The sequence below is a fragment of the Amborella trichopoda genome, chromosome 2 (assembly GCF_054954075.1).
Source record: "Amborella trichopoda isolate Santa Cruz 75 chromosome 2, AtrichopodaSantaCruz75HAP2 v2.0, whole genome shotgun sequence".
NCBI lineage: Eukaryota > Viridiplantae > Streptophyta > Magnoliopsida > Amborellales > Amborellaceae > Amborella > Amborella trichopoda.
In genome coordinates, this window is record NC_142337.1 from 14798082 (window position 1) to 14812101 (window position 14020).

The window sequence follows — 14020 nt, forward strand, 5'->3', positions numbered from 1 at the left end:
CCACGCTTTAAATTAAAAAGTTTATACAGAGCTGAAGCACTAAACAATCAAATTAGAACCCACCTAAAAAAATTTCACTAAAAGAGATTGTTTTGATGCTCAAATATTTCCAAATTGATCATCTCTACATCAAGATGTATGAAAATGAGAAAAAAATGGATTTCAAGTTTTGTAAATAGTATATCTTGTAACCCATTTTTGGACAGTCAATTTTCAAGATTTTTAAGTTTCCATAGATCTTCTTAATCTACACTCAATTTTATAATTAAAGATGAAAATATATTTTAAGGCTATCACAAAGATTTTCAGTATTGAAACCACATTTCTCTTGATATTATTTGATTATTTAAATTTTATAATTAAAGATGAAAATATATTTTAAGACTATCGGATTTCCAGTATTGAAACCACATTTCTTGACATTATTTAAAGGTGCGTTTTACTTTGATTGTTAAAAGCACCAGTTTTATACAAACCATTGGCAAAATTACACATTATGGTAAAATTTAGAAGTACGCTTTAATTGGATTGTATCAGGTTGAACCAGCGTTTTAAAAAACGCCGAGTCGAACCGGACTCGCCCGGTTCGACTCGGAAATAGTGAAAAAGGAACCGGATCGCCCAAAAATCGGAAATCGTCCGGTTCTAGAGAGAACCGGACGATTCTGTACAGTGAATCGCAGATTCACTGTACGGAATTGGCGAGTCCGAACAGTGAATCGGCGATTCCGTACGGTTTTTTTTTTTTTTTTTTTTTTTTTTTTTTTTTTTTTTTTTTTTTTTTTTTTGGTAATCCCCGATAGATTTTTTTGTAATCCATGATCGAATTTTTTGGTTTTTTGCAACCCATAATAGAATTTTTTGTAATCCATGATCGAAATGTTTGTTTTCTTTTCTTGTAATCCATGATCGATTTTTTTGCTTTTTTTTTTTTTTTTTTTGTAACCCATGATAGAATTTTTTTGTAATCCATGATCGAATGTTTTGTAATATATGATCGAAATGTTTGTTTTTTTTTTGTAATCCATGATCGAAATGTTTGTTTGTTTTTTTTTAATCCATGATTGAATTTTTTGTTTTTTGCTTTTTTTGTAACCCATGATAGAGTTTTTTGTAATCCATGATTGAATTTTTTGTAATCTATGATCGAACTATTTTTTTCTTTTTTTGTAATCCACGATTGAATTTTTTTTTTTTTTTTGTTTGTTTTTTTTTTGTAATCCATGATCGAATTTTTTGTAATCCATGATAGAATTTTATGTAATCCATGATTGAATTTTTTTAAAATATTTGTGATTTTTTTTGTTTAATCCATGATCGAATTTTTTTTTGTAATCCATGATAGAATTTTTTGAAAATTTGTGATTTTTTTTTTAATCCATGATCGATTTTTTTGAAAATTTGTTTTTTTTTTTTTTTAATCCATATTATTCAAAGAGAAAACGAGAGAGATGATGATTCTGAGGCCACCCTATCCCAGCCATATTATTCACATATCGAGTCCCAATAGCAACAGTGTAGGGATGAGCACGAAATACTGTAAATTAAATGCTGAATGGCGGTTCATGCAGGGAAAGAACATATCAATATTCGCATATTCATTCAAAAACATGAAAATTCTTAATGGAGTACCCTCATTTTTTATTGAATTCCTAAAAACCAATATTTATAATGAATTTTAATAATTTTTTCGGATTTTTTTGAAGCTTTATTCTGACCGATTCATCCGATTCCGATCCGGATCTCCGATTCGCCGATCCGGATCGCCGATTCGCCGATTCGAATCGATTTTTGAAAAGCCCAATCCGGGTCACCGATACGGTTTTTAAACCATTGGGTTGAACCCTTAAATATATACTCTGAGTGGCCTAACAAAACTCTTTATTTTATTGTACTTATTTTTAACATTTTTATGACTCACTAGTTTGGACCTAACTAGTCTCTTGCGAAAAAGACGCACGTTTAAATTTTTAAAATTTGACCTTTTTTTAAAGAAAAGTTATCATCATTTTGGTATATATGATGAATCCTTAAAATTTTGAATAAAATAACATGTACTTTAGAGAGGGAACGCATATATACATTTGAGTCATATAGACCTCATGCCTTAAAATAAGTGTTTATTTGTGTCTATTTTCTCTCCCTCTCTCTCTCTAGCATTTATTTCCCTCCATTATTAAAGGCAGAGGGTTTCTCTCTCTAGGAGTTGGCGTGGGGACCGCGCGTCACATGCAAAAACGTTGACTCTTGCCGTCGTCCGTCTCACTCATGACCTGCACCACCCCGTGACGTCCGGCGACCTCCGCTCTCTCCACCGCCCCCGCAACCTAAACCTAACTCTCTCTCTTTCTACCCTCCCTTTGACTACTCCTCTCTCTCTCCCTCATCGAATCCATCGACAACAAGCCAACAAAACTAAGAGAGAAAGGTCCAGTTGAAATCGACCTTGGATTTTTAGAGAGAGCAACAGTGACGAAGACCAGTCGAAATCAACCTTGGATTTTTATCCTCTCTCTCTGTATCCAGATATGAAAAAGGTCAGTTTCTCGTGAATTTTAATGGTTCAGTAAATTTCCATTAATGGGTTCCTTAAGCCAAGTGCTTGTTGGCTTTCATCTCTTTGCTTTCCCTTTTCTCGGTTCCCTTTAATGTGCGGTGGGTTCCTGATTCTTTCAGTACATGAATGGACATGGATTTCTTTTGGGTTTTTTTCCTTACGAGATATTTAAATTCCCGTTTGTTTCTGAGATTGAATCACGGGCCTGGGTTTTGCTGCTTTTGATGATCACCATTTTCAAGTAATGGTGCTGCGTTTGTTTCTGAGAGTGAGTTTTTCAAGCAATTGGGGTTTTGGGTTTTGAGTTTTATAGGTTTGAAGAGATAGGCTTTGGCTTCTGAGGGGTTTCATGGAGTTGGCTTGGGGTTTTGGGAGGTTTCATGGGATTGGGTTTTGAGTTTTATAGGTTTGAAGAGATGGGTTTTGGGTTCTGAGGGGTTTCATGGAGTTGGCTTGGGGTTTTGGGAGGTTTCATGGGATTGGGTTTTGAGTTTTATAGGTTTGAAGAGATGGGTTTTGGGTTCTGAGGGGTTTCATGGAGTTGGCTTGGGATTTTGGGAGGTTTTATAGAATTGGGTTTTGGGTTTTGGGGTTTTGTTGAGTCTGTGTGTTGTTTGGTGAAATCGGTGCTGGTTTCTCCCTCTATATTGAGGTTTGGTTCAGATGCTTAAAAAGAGAAAGAATATCTGTTTGGTGGACTATCTTAGTTTGTGATATTTTATGAGATCGGTGGTGGCTTCTCACTCCATGATTGAGCTTGGGCTTAGAGTGAAAAAGAATACATGTGAAAGAGAAGGAACTGTTTCCTTGTCATAATTTGTGTTCGAGGGAGCGAAAACAGTTTTAGCGTTTCTCAATCTAAATATGACTAACAAGGTTTTAAGGATGGGATTTTCGCTTCTAGTATGGATTCTATTGGTTCCTTCAGATGCAATTTCCATTACCAAAGAGCGAGAAGTAAACCAGACCTGTGATCCAAATGATTCACAGGCTTTGCTCGAATTTGTTGAAACGTTATCAAATAATGGTCTTCTGGGTTGGTCTCATGGGTCCAATTGTTGTTCATGGAAAGGTGTTTATTGTGATCCTAATCTGCAGGGAAATGGAAACAGTTCAAAAGTAGCTAGGGTGAAGAAGTTGGCTTTGCGTGGTTTGAGTCTGAAAGGGGTCATATCGGGCTCATTGGGTCGCTTAGATCAGCTACAATATCTGATTCTTTCATTCAATCTCTTAGAAGGTGAACTTCCTCAGGAACTTTCGAATTTGCAAAATTTGGAGGTTCTGGATCTGAGCTACAATATGCTGAGAGGATCAGTGCTCCCTTTGATTGGCCTTAAATCAATCCGATCTCTCAACATTTCGAGCAATTTGTTTAATGGAAGTCTTGTTGATTTCAGAGGCTACCCAAACCTCACAGTTTTTAATATCAGCAGTAATTCATTCACAGGACCCATAGTCACCAACATTTGCAGAAATTCAGCCATGATTCAGGTCATGGATCTCTCTGAGAACCGATTTTCTGGTGAACTTAAATTGGGGCTGGGAAATTGTACTTCTCTTAGAGAGTTATACATGGGTTTCAATGCTCTTGCAGGGCGGCTTCCTTATGATGTATTCACGTTGCTCTCCTTGAAGGAGCTTTCAATTCCAGCCAACAATTTCTTTGGTCGGTTTAGTGAGAGAGTGAGTAATCTCTCCAGCCTTGTATCGCTTGTGATTTTTGGAAACCGATTCTTTGGTCCTCTTCCTGATGTATTTGGAAATCTTACAAAGCTTGAACAACTTATTGCCCACTCGAATTCCTTCACCGGCACATTGCCTGCTTCTCTCTCTCTCTGTTCCTTGATTAAAGTGGTTGACCTGAGAAACAATTCTCTGAGTGGTACCATTGATCTCCTTTTCGAAAAAATACCGCATCTCAGCTCTCTAGATCTCGCTACAAACCGTTTCAATGGTGAACTCCCTGCTTCTCTATCCAATTGCAAGGAGTTGAAGACGTTAAGCCTTGCGAGAAACAACCTTGTTGGCCAAGTTCCTGAGAGTTATGGAAACCTCCAGTCTCTCTCTTTGCTATCTCTCTCTAACAACAGCTTCCAAAACATATCTAGAGCATTGGATATACTGCACAACTGTGGCAATCTTACAACTCTCATCCTCACTAAGAATTTTAATGGTGAGAGAATTCCAGTTGGTATCAGTGGGTTCAATAGCCTAATGGTATTTGCATTGGGAAATTGTGGGCTTTGGGGTGAGATCCCTGATTGGTTGCAAGAGTGCAGGAAATTGCAAGTGCTCGATCTATCCTGGAATCGCCTAAGTGGAGGCATCCCTCCATGGATTGGCACTTTTGAATACCTCTTTTACTTGGATGTCTCGAACAATTCTCTTACTAGAGAAGTACCCAAGAGCTTGACTCAGCTGCAAATGCTTGTCAGTGCCAATACAACTGCAAATGCCACCCTAATCAATATCCCTCTCTATGTGAAGCGAAACAAGAGCTCTAATGGAATGCAGTATAATCAGGTTTCGAGCTTTCCCCCCGCACTTTACCTGAGCAATAACAGACTTAATGGGATGATATGGCCTGAGTTTGGGCAGTTGAAGGGGCTCCACATATTAGATTTGAGCAGAAATAACATCACAGGAACTATACCCGATACCATCTCAAACATGGTCAACTTAGAACTCTTGGATCTGTCCTATAATGAGCTAAATGGATCAATACCGATGTCTTTATGCAATCTCACCTTCTTGTCGAAGTTCAGTGTGGCCCATAACTATTTGGAGGGAGAAATCCCCGATGGGGGGCAATTCTTCTCGTTCTCAAACTCGAGTTTTGAAGGGAATTTGGGTCTTTGCGGCAGCCCACTTCCTTCGTGCCAGAGGAGCCCAGCATTTGGACTTGAGCCTTCTGGTCCAACTGGTAGGACCAATAGAAGTGGTATCCTTGGCATAACACTGAGTATTGGACTTGGGATTGCATTGCTCTTGGCCACTTTGCTTCTTCACATGTCAAGAAAGGAGGAAAGATATCAGTCTAACGGAGAAGTGGTGGATTCAGATAGGTCACATAGGCCATCTGAGTCATTTGGCTCCAAGTTGGTTCTTCTCTTTCAAAACCCTGAAGGCATGGAGCTCACCATTAATGATTTATTGAAATCGACAAACAATTTCGACCAGGCAAACATAATTGGATGTGGAGGTTTCGGTTTGGTTTATAAAGCCTATCTCCCTGATAACACCAAGGCAGCGATTAAAAGGCTCTCAGGAGACTGTGGTCAAATGGAGAGAGAGTTTCGAGCGGAAGTTGAAGCTCTCTCTAGAGCTCAACACAAGAACCTTGTTTCGCTAAGAGGGTATTGCAGGCATGGAAATGATAGGCTACTTATATACTCTTATATGGAGAATGGCAGCTTGGACTATTGGTTGCATGAGAGGCTTGATGAGGGCTTGATGCTTGATTGGGGCACTAGGCTGAAGATAGCTCAAGGGTCGGCAAGGGGATTGGCTTATTTGCATAGGGTTTGCGACCCAAATATTGTTCACCGAGATGTTAAGTCTAGTAACATACTTTTGAATGACAAGTTTGAAGCCCACCTTGCTGATTTCGGTTTGTCGAGGCTTTTAAGGCCTTATGATACCCATGTAACCACCGACTTGGTTGGAACTTTAGGTTATATCCCTCCAGAATATGGCCAGACCCTCACAGCCACTTTCAAGGGTGATGTTTATAGCTTTGGGGTTGTTTTATTGGAACTTCTTACTGGTAAGAGGCCTGTTGACGTGTGCAAATCAAAGGGTTGCAGGGACTTGGTATCTTGGGTGGTCCAGATGAAACGGGAGAAGAAAGAAGAAGAGATATTTGTACCATTTCTATGGAGTAAGGAGCACGAGAAACAACTGCTCCAAGTGCTTGAAATTGCATGCAAATGCATAGATCAGGATCCTAAACAGAGACCCTCTATCGGGCAGGTTGTGTTGTGGTTGGATAGTGTTGGAGATGCTGAACCCGTTAGGTGATGAATGTCATACCATATACATTTGTCCCTCTTGAGAGATAAACAACTGTAAATACCCTACCAATTTTAGATACTTCTATGGGGATTGTGCCTTGAACCAGCAAGCTCCTGTGAAGGTATGAGGACATAGAGTTTGAGGATAATTCTATTTGTAATTTAAAATCTTTGAGTTATTATATCTTTCCCGTTTGTTTCAGCTTACAGTGGGTTCTTCTTTCTGCATAAGTTTCATTAAGTCTTTTTTTTGTTTTTGTTTTTGTTTTTTGTTTTTAATTGTTATATAACTTTAACAAGCGAGTGTCATTGTGCCAAAGAAGAAAGAATTCCATCCAATGGATAACACATTTACTGCATTAATTATGTTGAAATTTATGTCGGGATTGTATACAAGGAGACTGTTCACTTCCATACACAGGTCACAAAACCCCACGTCTTCTGATGTAAATATCAGATGGCTAGGGTATATCATTTTTCTGCACAGTCCAAGGAAGCTTTTCTCAGACTTCAAGCACGACCAATGACGCAACCCCAGCTGCTCAATTTGGCATCTAATGGTTAAGGGTGATTGTGATATACCAAAGGTGAACGGTCTTAATTTATACTTTCCCGTTTATGTTTATTGCCATTAAGATTTTACTTTTTTTTTTAATAATGTTGACAGTAGTCTATAATGTAGTAAATAACAGCTAGCAAAATTCTGTTTTGTATAAAATTGCATTGAAGCCTTCTGTTTACAACCAATCCTATTAGTAAAAGTGAAAAAAATAAAGAGAGGGATGTACATGTATAAAATCTGTCATCCCTGTGCAAAAATGAGCACTCTTAAGCACCCCACCTTGAGCCACAAACCTTGAGTGCTTTGGCTTCTGAGAGGAAAAGAGGGGATCGAGATTAAAGGGGTGGATGACATAAAGCAGACAGGTGTAAGACTAGGGGCATTGAGTTGGGATTACAACTGAAACAACCCTCAGCAATTCAAAACTCAATATGTTAGGTTATGGATATACATCTTCAAGGCCTTGGCCTCGGCCTCCTGTTTTCCCACTGCATCTGCTTTCTCGTTGGCCTCTAGCCGCACATGTTTGAACGAGATAAACAGTTGACTGGTGATTGCTTGGATTCGGTTGACTCATCATATGTGTTTATTACCACTGAGATTGTTGGTTTAATTTTAATTTCTAGCCATTTTGTCATGATAACGTTAAATGTGAAATGATTAGCTAGTCTCTGCCTAACAAATGAAAATAATTGGTTCTATTTGCATGCAAAAGATAATTGATCTCCAAAATGGCCATGAAATTGGCTTTGGATGGGAGATTTGTAGTTTGTTTCTCTATGCAAACAACAGTTGCTGTAGTGGCATTTTGGTCACCAGCATTGGCAGTGTTAGAAGTAGAAAAGGGAAAGTTAAAAAAATGTTTCTTCTTATAATAGCTTGAGGGAATGATTGAAAATTCAATTTAAGTCATGCAGGGGAGCATCAAACAAATTTCTTGAGGGGCTTCCCAGTCAACCAAGAAAAGGCCATCCAGCAATGATTCTGATGTTGAGAGGACAAATTCATGCTCAGGATCTGTAAATGGGGCCTCCTATATTATGCCTTCTTTGCCTGTCTTGGTTGTTGGTTACCTGCATTTTAAGCTTCATATTCAGTCGTGGTTGTTGGTTACCTGCATTTTAAGCTTCATATTCAATATTACTTTCCCTGTATTTTCTGTTCTCGTAGCTCCTTTCCTGTATCTGTGAGTGGCTTGTAAAAGTAAGTTTGCTCTATTTCTGTATAAATTGGACAATGAAACAAAATTTATTTCTGCAGATGAATTCTGGATGAGTTATTCTGGTTACGTTCCCTGCCCATTAGTAGTATAACAATTGAGTAGTATATACGTCTCAAGCTTTGTAGAAACAAACTGAATTAAAAAACCACCCTCCTATCCTCAGATGACAACTTGCTTGTCAGAATATCATGCTGTACCTTTCACCACTTATAGCTTATTAATGAAATGACGTATGTTCTGGTATTGACTAATTCATATGTATAAAGCTCATAGTTTACTTCAATTTCTTGTTCTTTCAAAGAACAAACAAGTTAAGGTGATGGAATTGCAATATTGTCACGGGCACTTCAATATTTTTTTATTACTTCCCAGTTCGATAATATTGTTTTGATCACACGGTCGACATTTCCAAGAAAATAGTATTCTGATCCAAACAAACTGACTTATTACCTTTTTATTGAAAGGTACTGTTATTATACCACAAAATGCTGCTTTTGTATGTGACCTATTCATTTTTTATTCACTTTGAAATTTGCGAAGGCTAAACTCCCAACAAATGCAAAAACTTAATGGAACTTGTTTACTTCTATATATTGTTCTGATTATATCTTATGTACCGGTATGATGGAACTGGCTTTGGGGTGTGACGTTAAATTTCGATGCATCTTATTGTTGTGCCTACCATTAACCAAAGTCATGATTGATAATATTATTGATATCTATAAGATTTATAAAAAATAATATGTAACATTCTCTGTGTATGAGGCTTTTTTCAGCTAGTCATTAGGAATCTTTGGACATATAAGATCTTGAGAAGCATAAATAGTTACTTGGGATTGAGATTGTGAAGTCAGTTTGCCTAATTCTCTGTTGTGGTTGGCTCTCATACTCTGACATTGATCGCTTGCTTGGGCTCCTATCTGATACTGTCGTGCTTTCTCATGGGATTCTAATGTAGTGCCTCCTCCTTACTCATGCTATGAAGCTTATATTTTCATTTCATCTGTCTCTAGATTGAATGCCAAAAGAATTATTAATTATTATATACAGTAAATCTCTTGAAGAAAGCTGGGATCCTAGTCACAAGCCTGCAAAACTTGTAGGCATCAAATAGAAGAGAATTGTTGGAAAAACTGCAACCAATGAAAGAACTTACTATAAATTACTTATTAAAAACTAATGATTGACTAAACAAGGGAGTTAGGAAGTATTAGGAGTCCAGGGCAAAAAGTAGAATAACCAAGATAGTTGTAAGTAAATATGAATATTACGTTCTCTCTATGTATTGTTTCTGCACATTTCCCTCTTAATGCTTTTATGAGCTTCAACCAATGTTTCAAAAAGCGGACTGCCAGCGCTTAGGCGGTCGCCTAAGGGGATCCGAGGACTTGTGCATATCGCCCAAGCTTAGGCGCCCAAAAAAAGTTGAGGTTCCTGGGTGCCCGCCCAAGTACAGTGCCCCACCCAGAGGCGGAAAAAGGTTTCGGTGGGGGCTATTTTTATCCATTATTTTTATACTAAGGGGTCAAAAAATGGGGGTTTTAGGTTCATTTGAAGTCTAAAACACATTAAAGCCCATTTTGGAGAGAGAAAGCCCTAAAAAAACTAGATTTTGGTGATTTCTTTAGGATAGAAGGTTTCTCAAATTTATGTCGCCCATTGATATTGGATTTAATTTATTCTATTTTGGGGGTTTTTAGAAGATTTTGATTCCTTAGAAGCATCTATAAAGTGGAAGTCTGGAGATTGAGCAATCAAAGTAAGTGATTTCTTTTATTGTTTGTATAAGTTGTATTATTTTGAGATGTATTCTTCGTGATCTAATAAGAGTGGTGAGCTCGATTGAAAATATGGCTACAACCCAGATCCTAATGATAAAAATTGCATAAGATGTAAGGTTTGTGAGAAGGATATAAATGGGGGCATAAACCGGTTCAAGAAACATTCCCCTGGTATCAGGGGATATTGCTTCATGTAAAAAGACTCCTGCTATTGTTAAAGAGGAAATAACCAATTTTTTTAGTATGGTAAAAATGAAAAAAATGAGAGATTTACCTCCATAGCAGATATTAGGTCTGGGGTTTTGAGTCAATTATGATGATGATAGTGATGAGGATGGGATTGGGGAGGGATGTCAAGAGGTAGAACAATCCATTATTAGGGGGAAGGGAAAGAGAGTTGTAATTGCTACTGGTTCTGAGAGTGAGAAGCCTCGAGTTAGAGGCCTTATGGATAGTTTTTTGCCTCGGCCTGACCCTGAGGCTGCAGGAATGAAAACAAAGAAGCAAACCACCATTGAAAATATAATGAAGAAGGAAGAGAGAGATAGAGCTGTTTATTATGTTGCTACATGGTTTTATGAGGCGGGCATTCCTTTCAATATCGCTCGCCTAAGCAGCTTCTATGCCGCGGGAGAGGCAATTGGCCAATTTGGAGCTGAGATGAAACCCCCAACCCTATATGAGCTTGCAGAGCCTCTTTTGAAAATAGTGGTGAGTGTCACGAAGGAAGCTGCAGAAGTTAAGAATGATGCATGGGCTCAGTATGGGGTTTTTATTATGACTGATGCTTGGAGTGATAGGAAGAGAAGAAGTAAGATGAATTTGCTTGTGAATTGTATTTTAGGGACTGGTTTTTGGAGGTCTATTGATGCCTCTGATCATATCCATGATGCCCATTATATATTCCAAGTTATAGAGAAGGGAATCAAGGAGGTTGGGGAGCATCTTGTTGTACAGATTGTCACAAACAATGCTGGTCCTAATGTTGCTGCAACTAATTTGTTACGCATAGCTTATCCTAGAATCTTTTAGATACCATGTACAACACATTGTATAGACCTCATGCTTGAGGCTCTTGGCGGTTTAACCAAGATATCAGGTCCAGTGAAGAAGGCAAAGTCAGTTACAAATTTCATTTATAGCTGCCATCTCACCCGCAGCATGATGCATAGATTTACAAAGAAGAAAGAGATTATGGGGCCTAGGGCCACGAGATTTGCGACCTAGTACTTATGCTTAGATAACATATATTCGAGGAGAGTGCAGTTGAGGCAGATGTTTACCTCGGATGACTGGAGAGCATGCAAGTGGTCTAAGGATCAGGTTGGGAAAAAGGTGGGAGATATTATCCTTTATAAGGCTTTTTGGCGAGGGGTGAAGGGCGCTCTTAAGGTATTTTCTCCTCTTGTCAAAGTCCTTCGCATGGTTGATAATTATAAGGTCTCTATGGGCTACATATATGAGATTATGGAGAAATGCAAAAGAGAGTTAACCCAAAATTTTGATGATGATGAGAACCGTTACAAGCCTGTTTGGGAGATGATTGATGAGAAGTGGGATAGACAGCTACATCATCCATTGAATGCAGCTGGTTATTATTGGAACTCAGTTTTTTTAATGTTGACATGGATATACACAAAATAACACAATTATGACTGGATTTAATAAGTGTGTAGATGTGTTAGTCCCTGATCCTGATATTCAGGATATTATATGTGTTGATGAGCTGATAAATTACAAGTGCTCATTAAAGTCTTTTGGGAGTCCAATGGTGATGAGGTAAATGACCAAAATTGATCCAGGTAGTAATAATATTCTTAAGTTCATCAAGTTCAAGTAATCAAATTTCATTTTTATAATTCTATTATTTATTTATGATTTTATCCTATATCTTTGCATCCAATTGGTGGAGCCAACATGGGTGTAGTTCTCCAAATTTACAAAAGTTGGTCATTTGGATCTTAAACCTTACCACTTCTTCATCCGGTTGTGAGTGCAATTGGAGTACTTTTGAAAGGGTAAGGCTGTAAAGGTAATTTGTATAATTGTATTAATAATACATGAACCATAGATTTTAATTAGTTTCATTTGATTTTGTTAGATTCATACAAAGATAAAGAACATGCTTGAATCAAAGAGGCTCAATGACCTAGTCTATATCAAGTATAATCGATTCTTGGATGACAGGTTTGCTAAGAGACATAAGAGAGACCCCATCAGATAAAAAAATATGGACAATGCTATGGAGTGGTTAGTTGATGATAATGAGGTCGAGGGGCATGAAGGATTGACATGGGACATGGTCATGGATGCTTCAGGGACATCAGCTGACCCTCCTAGGGCCATTAGATCTTCCGCACAGAGGACGAGGGTAGAGGAAGAAGAGACAGATTCAAAAGAGACGGTGGAGGACGACCAATATGTTGAGGGGGTGCCGACTCCAATGACGATGAATTTGATGCAAATGCAGTTGACCCTACTTTTTCTGACGATGAATGATGAATGTTGAATAATGATTAAACTTTGAACATTGATTGAACTATTGAAGATTCTTTTGAGTATTTAAGTATTACTTTTACTTTTAGTTTTCTTCATCTTGGTTTTGTATTGTGGTCTTGTCGATAATGGATTTGTAGTTCCACTGGTTTGATATTTGGTAACTTTGGTTTGGTAATTTGGTTGGTAAATTTTAAGTTTTAATTAGATATGAACCGACTTATGGTTATGTTTATGGAGTGCGTGCTAATGTGTAGTATACTTTGAATTCTGATGTACCATAAATACCTAATTCTTATATTTTATACAATATATAGCTGTAGAATCCTTTTTGGATTCAACTGGGCCGCTCAGGTTCTGGGCGCCCGCCTAGGCATTGGGCAGCTTGGACCCCCTAGACCACCTAGGAGCCGCCTAACGCCTTTTGAAACTATGGCTTCAGCCAATGTTTGTGCTTTGAATCTTTACCTACATTGCTTTTATGAGCTTTACTCAACATTCTTTATGAGGCTTTCAACCAATGGTTTATCCATGGGATTCAACTCTTCATGGATGCGGTATGGCCCTAGATTGGCATGCGTTATAATGATTCCCTCTTATACCATTTCCTCCTTGGCTTTCAGTTCTGCATTGATGGGATTTGGTTCTTAATGGGCATGCAAATACTATGATTATCTTTCACTTTTGTGTGTTTCATGTTCATGCTGTGTGTGTATCTATGCGTGTATGTGTTTTTTGCAATTATCATTCATGATGACAAACCCTTTCAAAACTATACGGGTAGTGTGGAAATGGTCGTAGGAAACTGGGAGTGAAGTTCATAATACTCGATTTGGCATCTTGCACCTTGAAAAGGTAGGCCCTGAACCAGAAAATGTGGCGGCTACCTCAACCTGATGGCCTGGTTGAGCCTGACAAGGGCCAGGAGAGTGCTGCCTCAACCAGGACCCTTTTTGTCCTTATTTTTTCACTGTTCAATATTTGAGTCTTGTAGGTCCCTACCTGGTTCGGGCCAAGGCACCCTTGGCCGTATCTAGGCTAGGCCTAGCTCAGGCCAGGGTTGCAGGTAGGCCCACGCTCGTTGCCAGTCCTATACTCTATCGATCCCTTCAAATGTTTGACATCCTCTTCATTTCACTATGTTATGATACCATTTTGGGAATCTTTCATTAGAAAGATTTCTATGAATTTTCTAGGAAACGTTTTTACAACCATTCGACTGTTGGTTACGATTGAGTAGTAGTGTTCACCAAAAGGGATTGTCGACAAAGGGACCATTTATCTTTTATATATAAAGGTCACAATCATTATTGTCCCTTAAATTTCACAATTGGTGGTTGTAAGAGTGTCATTGAATAGCTACAATTCCCAAAAAAAATATTTTGGACT

At 38.2% G+C, this 14020-nt stretch overlaps 1 protein-coding gene across 5 annotated transcripts; it reads left to right on the top strand.

The window, feature by feature from the left end:
* The first annotated feature begins 755 nt into the window (after positions 1-755).
* PSKR2 (phytosylfokine-alpha receptor 2) lies at positions 756-12846 on the top strand. 5 transcript variants are annotated; one of them, XM_088858151.1, is made up of 3 exons: positions 756-6692; positions 6992-7157; positions 12323-12846. In XM_088858151.1, exon 1 carries the CDS (start codon positions 3422-3424, stop codon positions 6575-6577), a length of 3156 nt encoding a protein of 1051 aa, XP_088714277.1. In that variant the 5' UTR covers positions 756-3421; the 3' UTR covers positions 6578-6692; positions 6992-7157; positions 12323-12846. The 5 variants fall into 5 exon arrangements, with proteins under 5 accessions (XP_088714277.1, XP_088714279.1, XP_088714278.1 ...); XM_088858153.1 differs by lacking the exon at positions 12323-12846 and adding an exon at positions 8042-8404; XM_088858152.1 differs by lacking the exon at positions 12323-12846 and adding an exon at positions 8050-8404.
* Positions 12847-14020: the final 1174 nt, after the last annotated feature.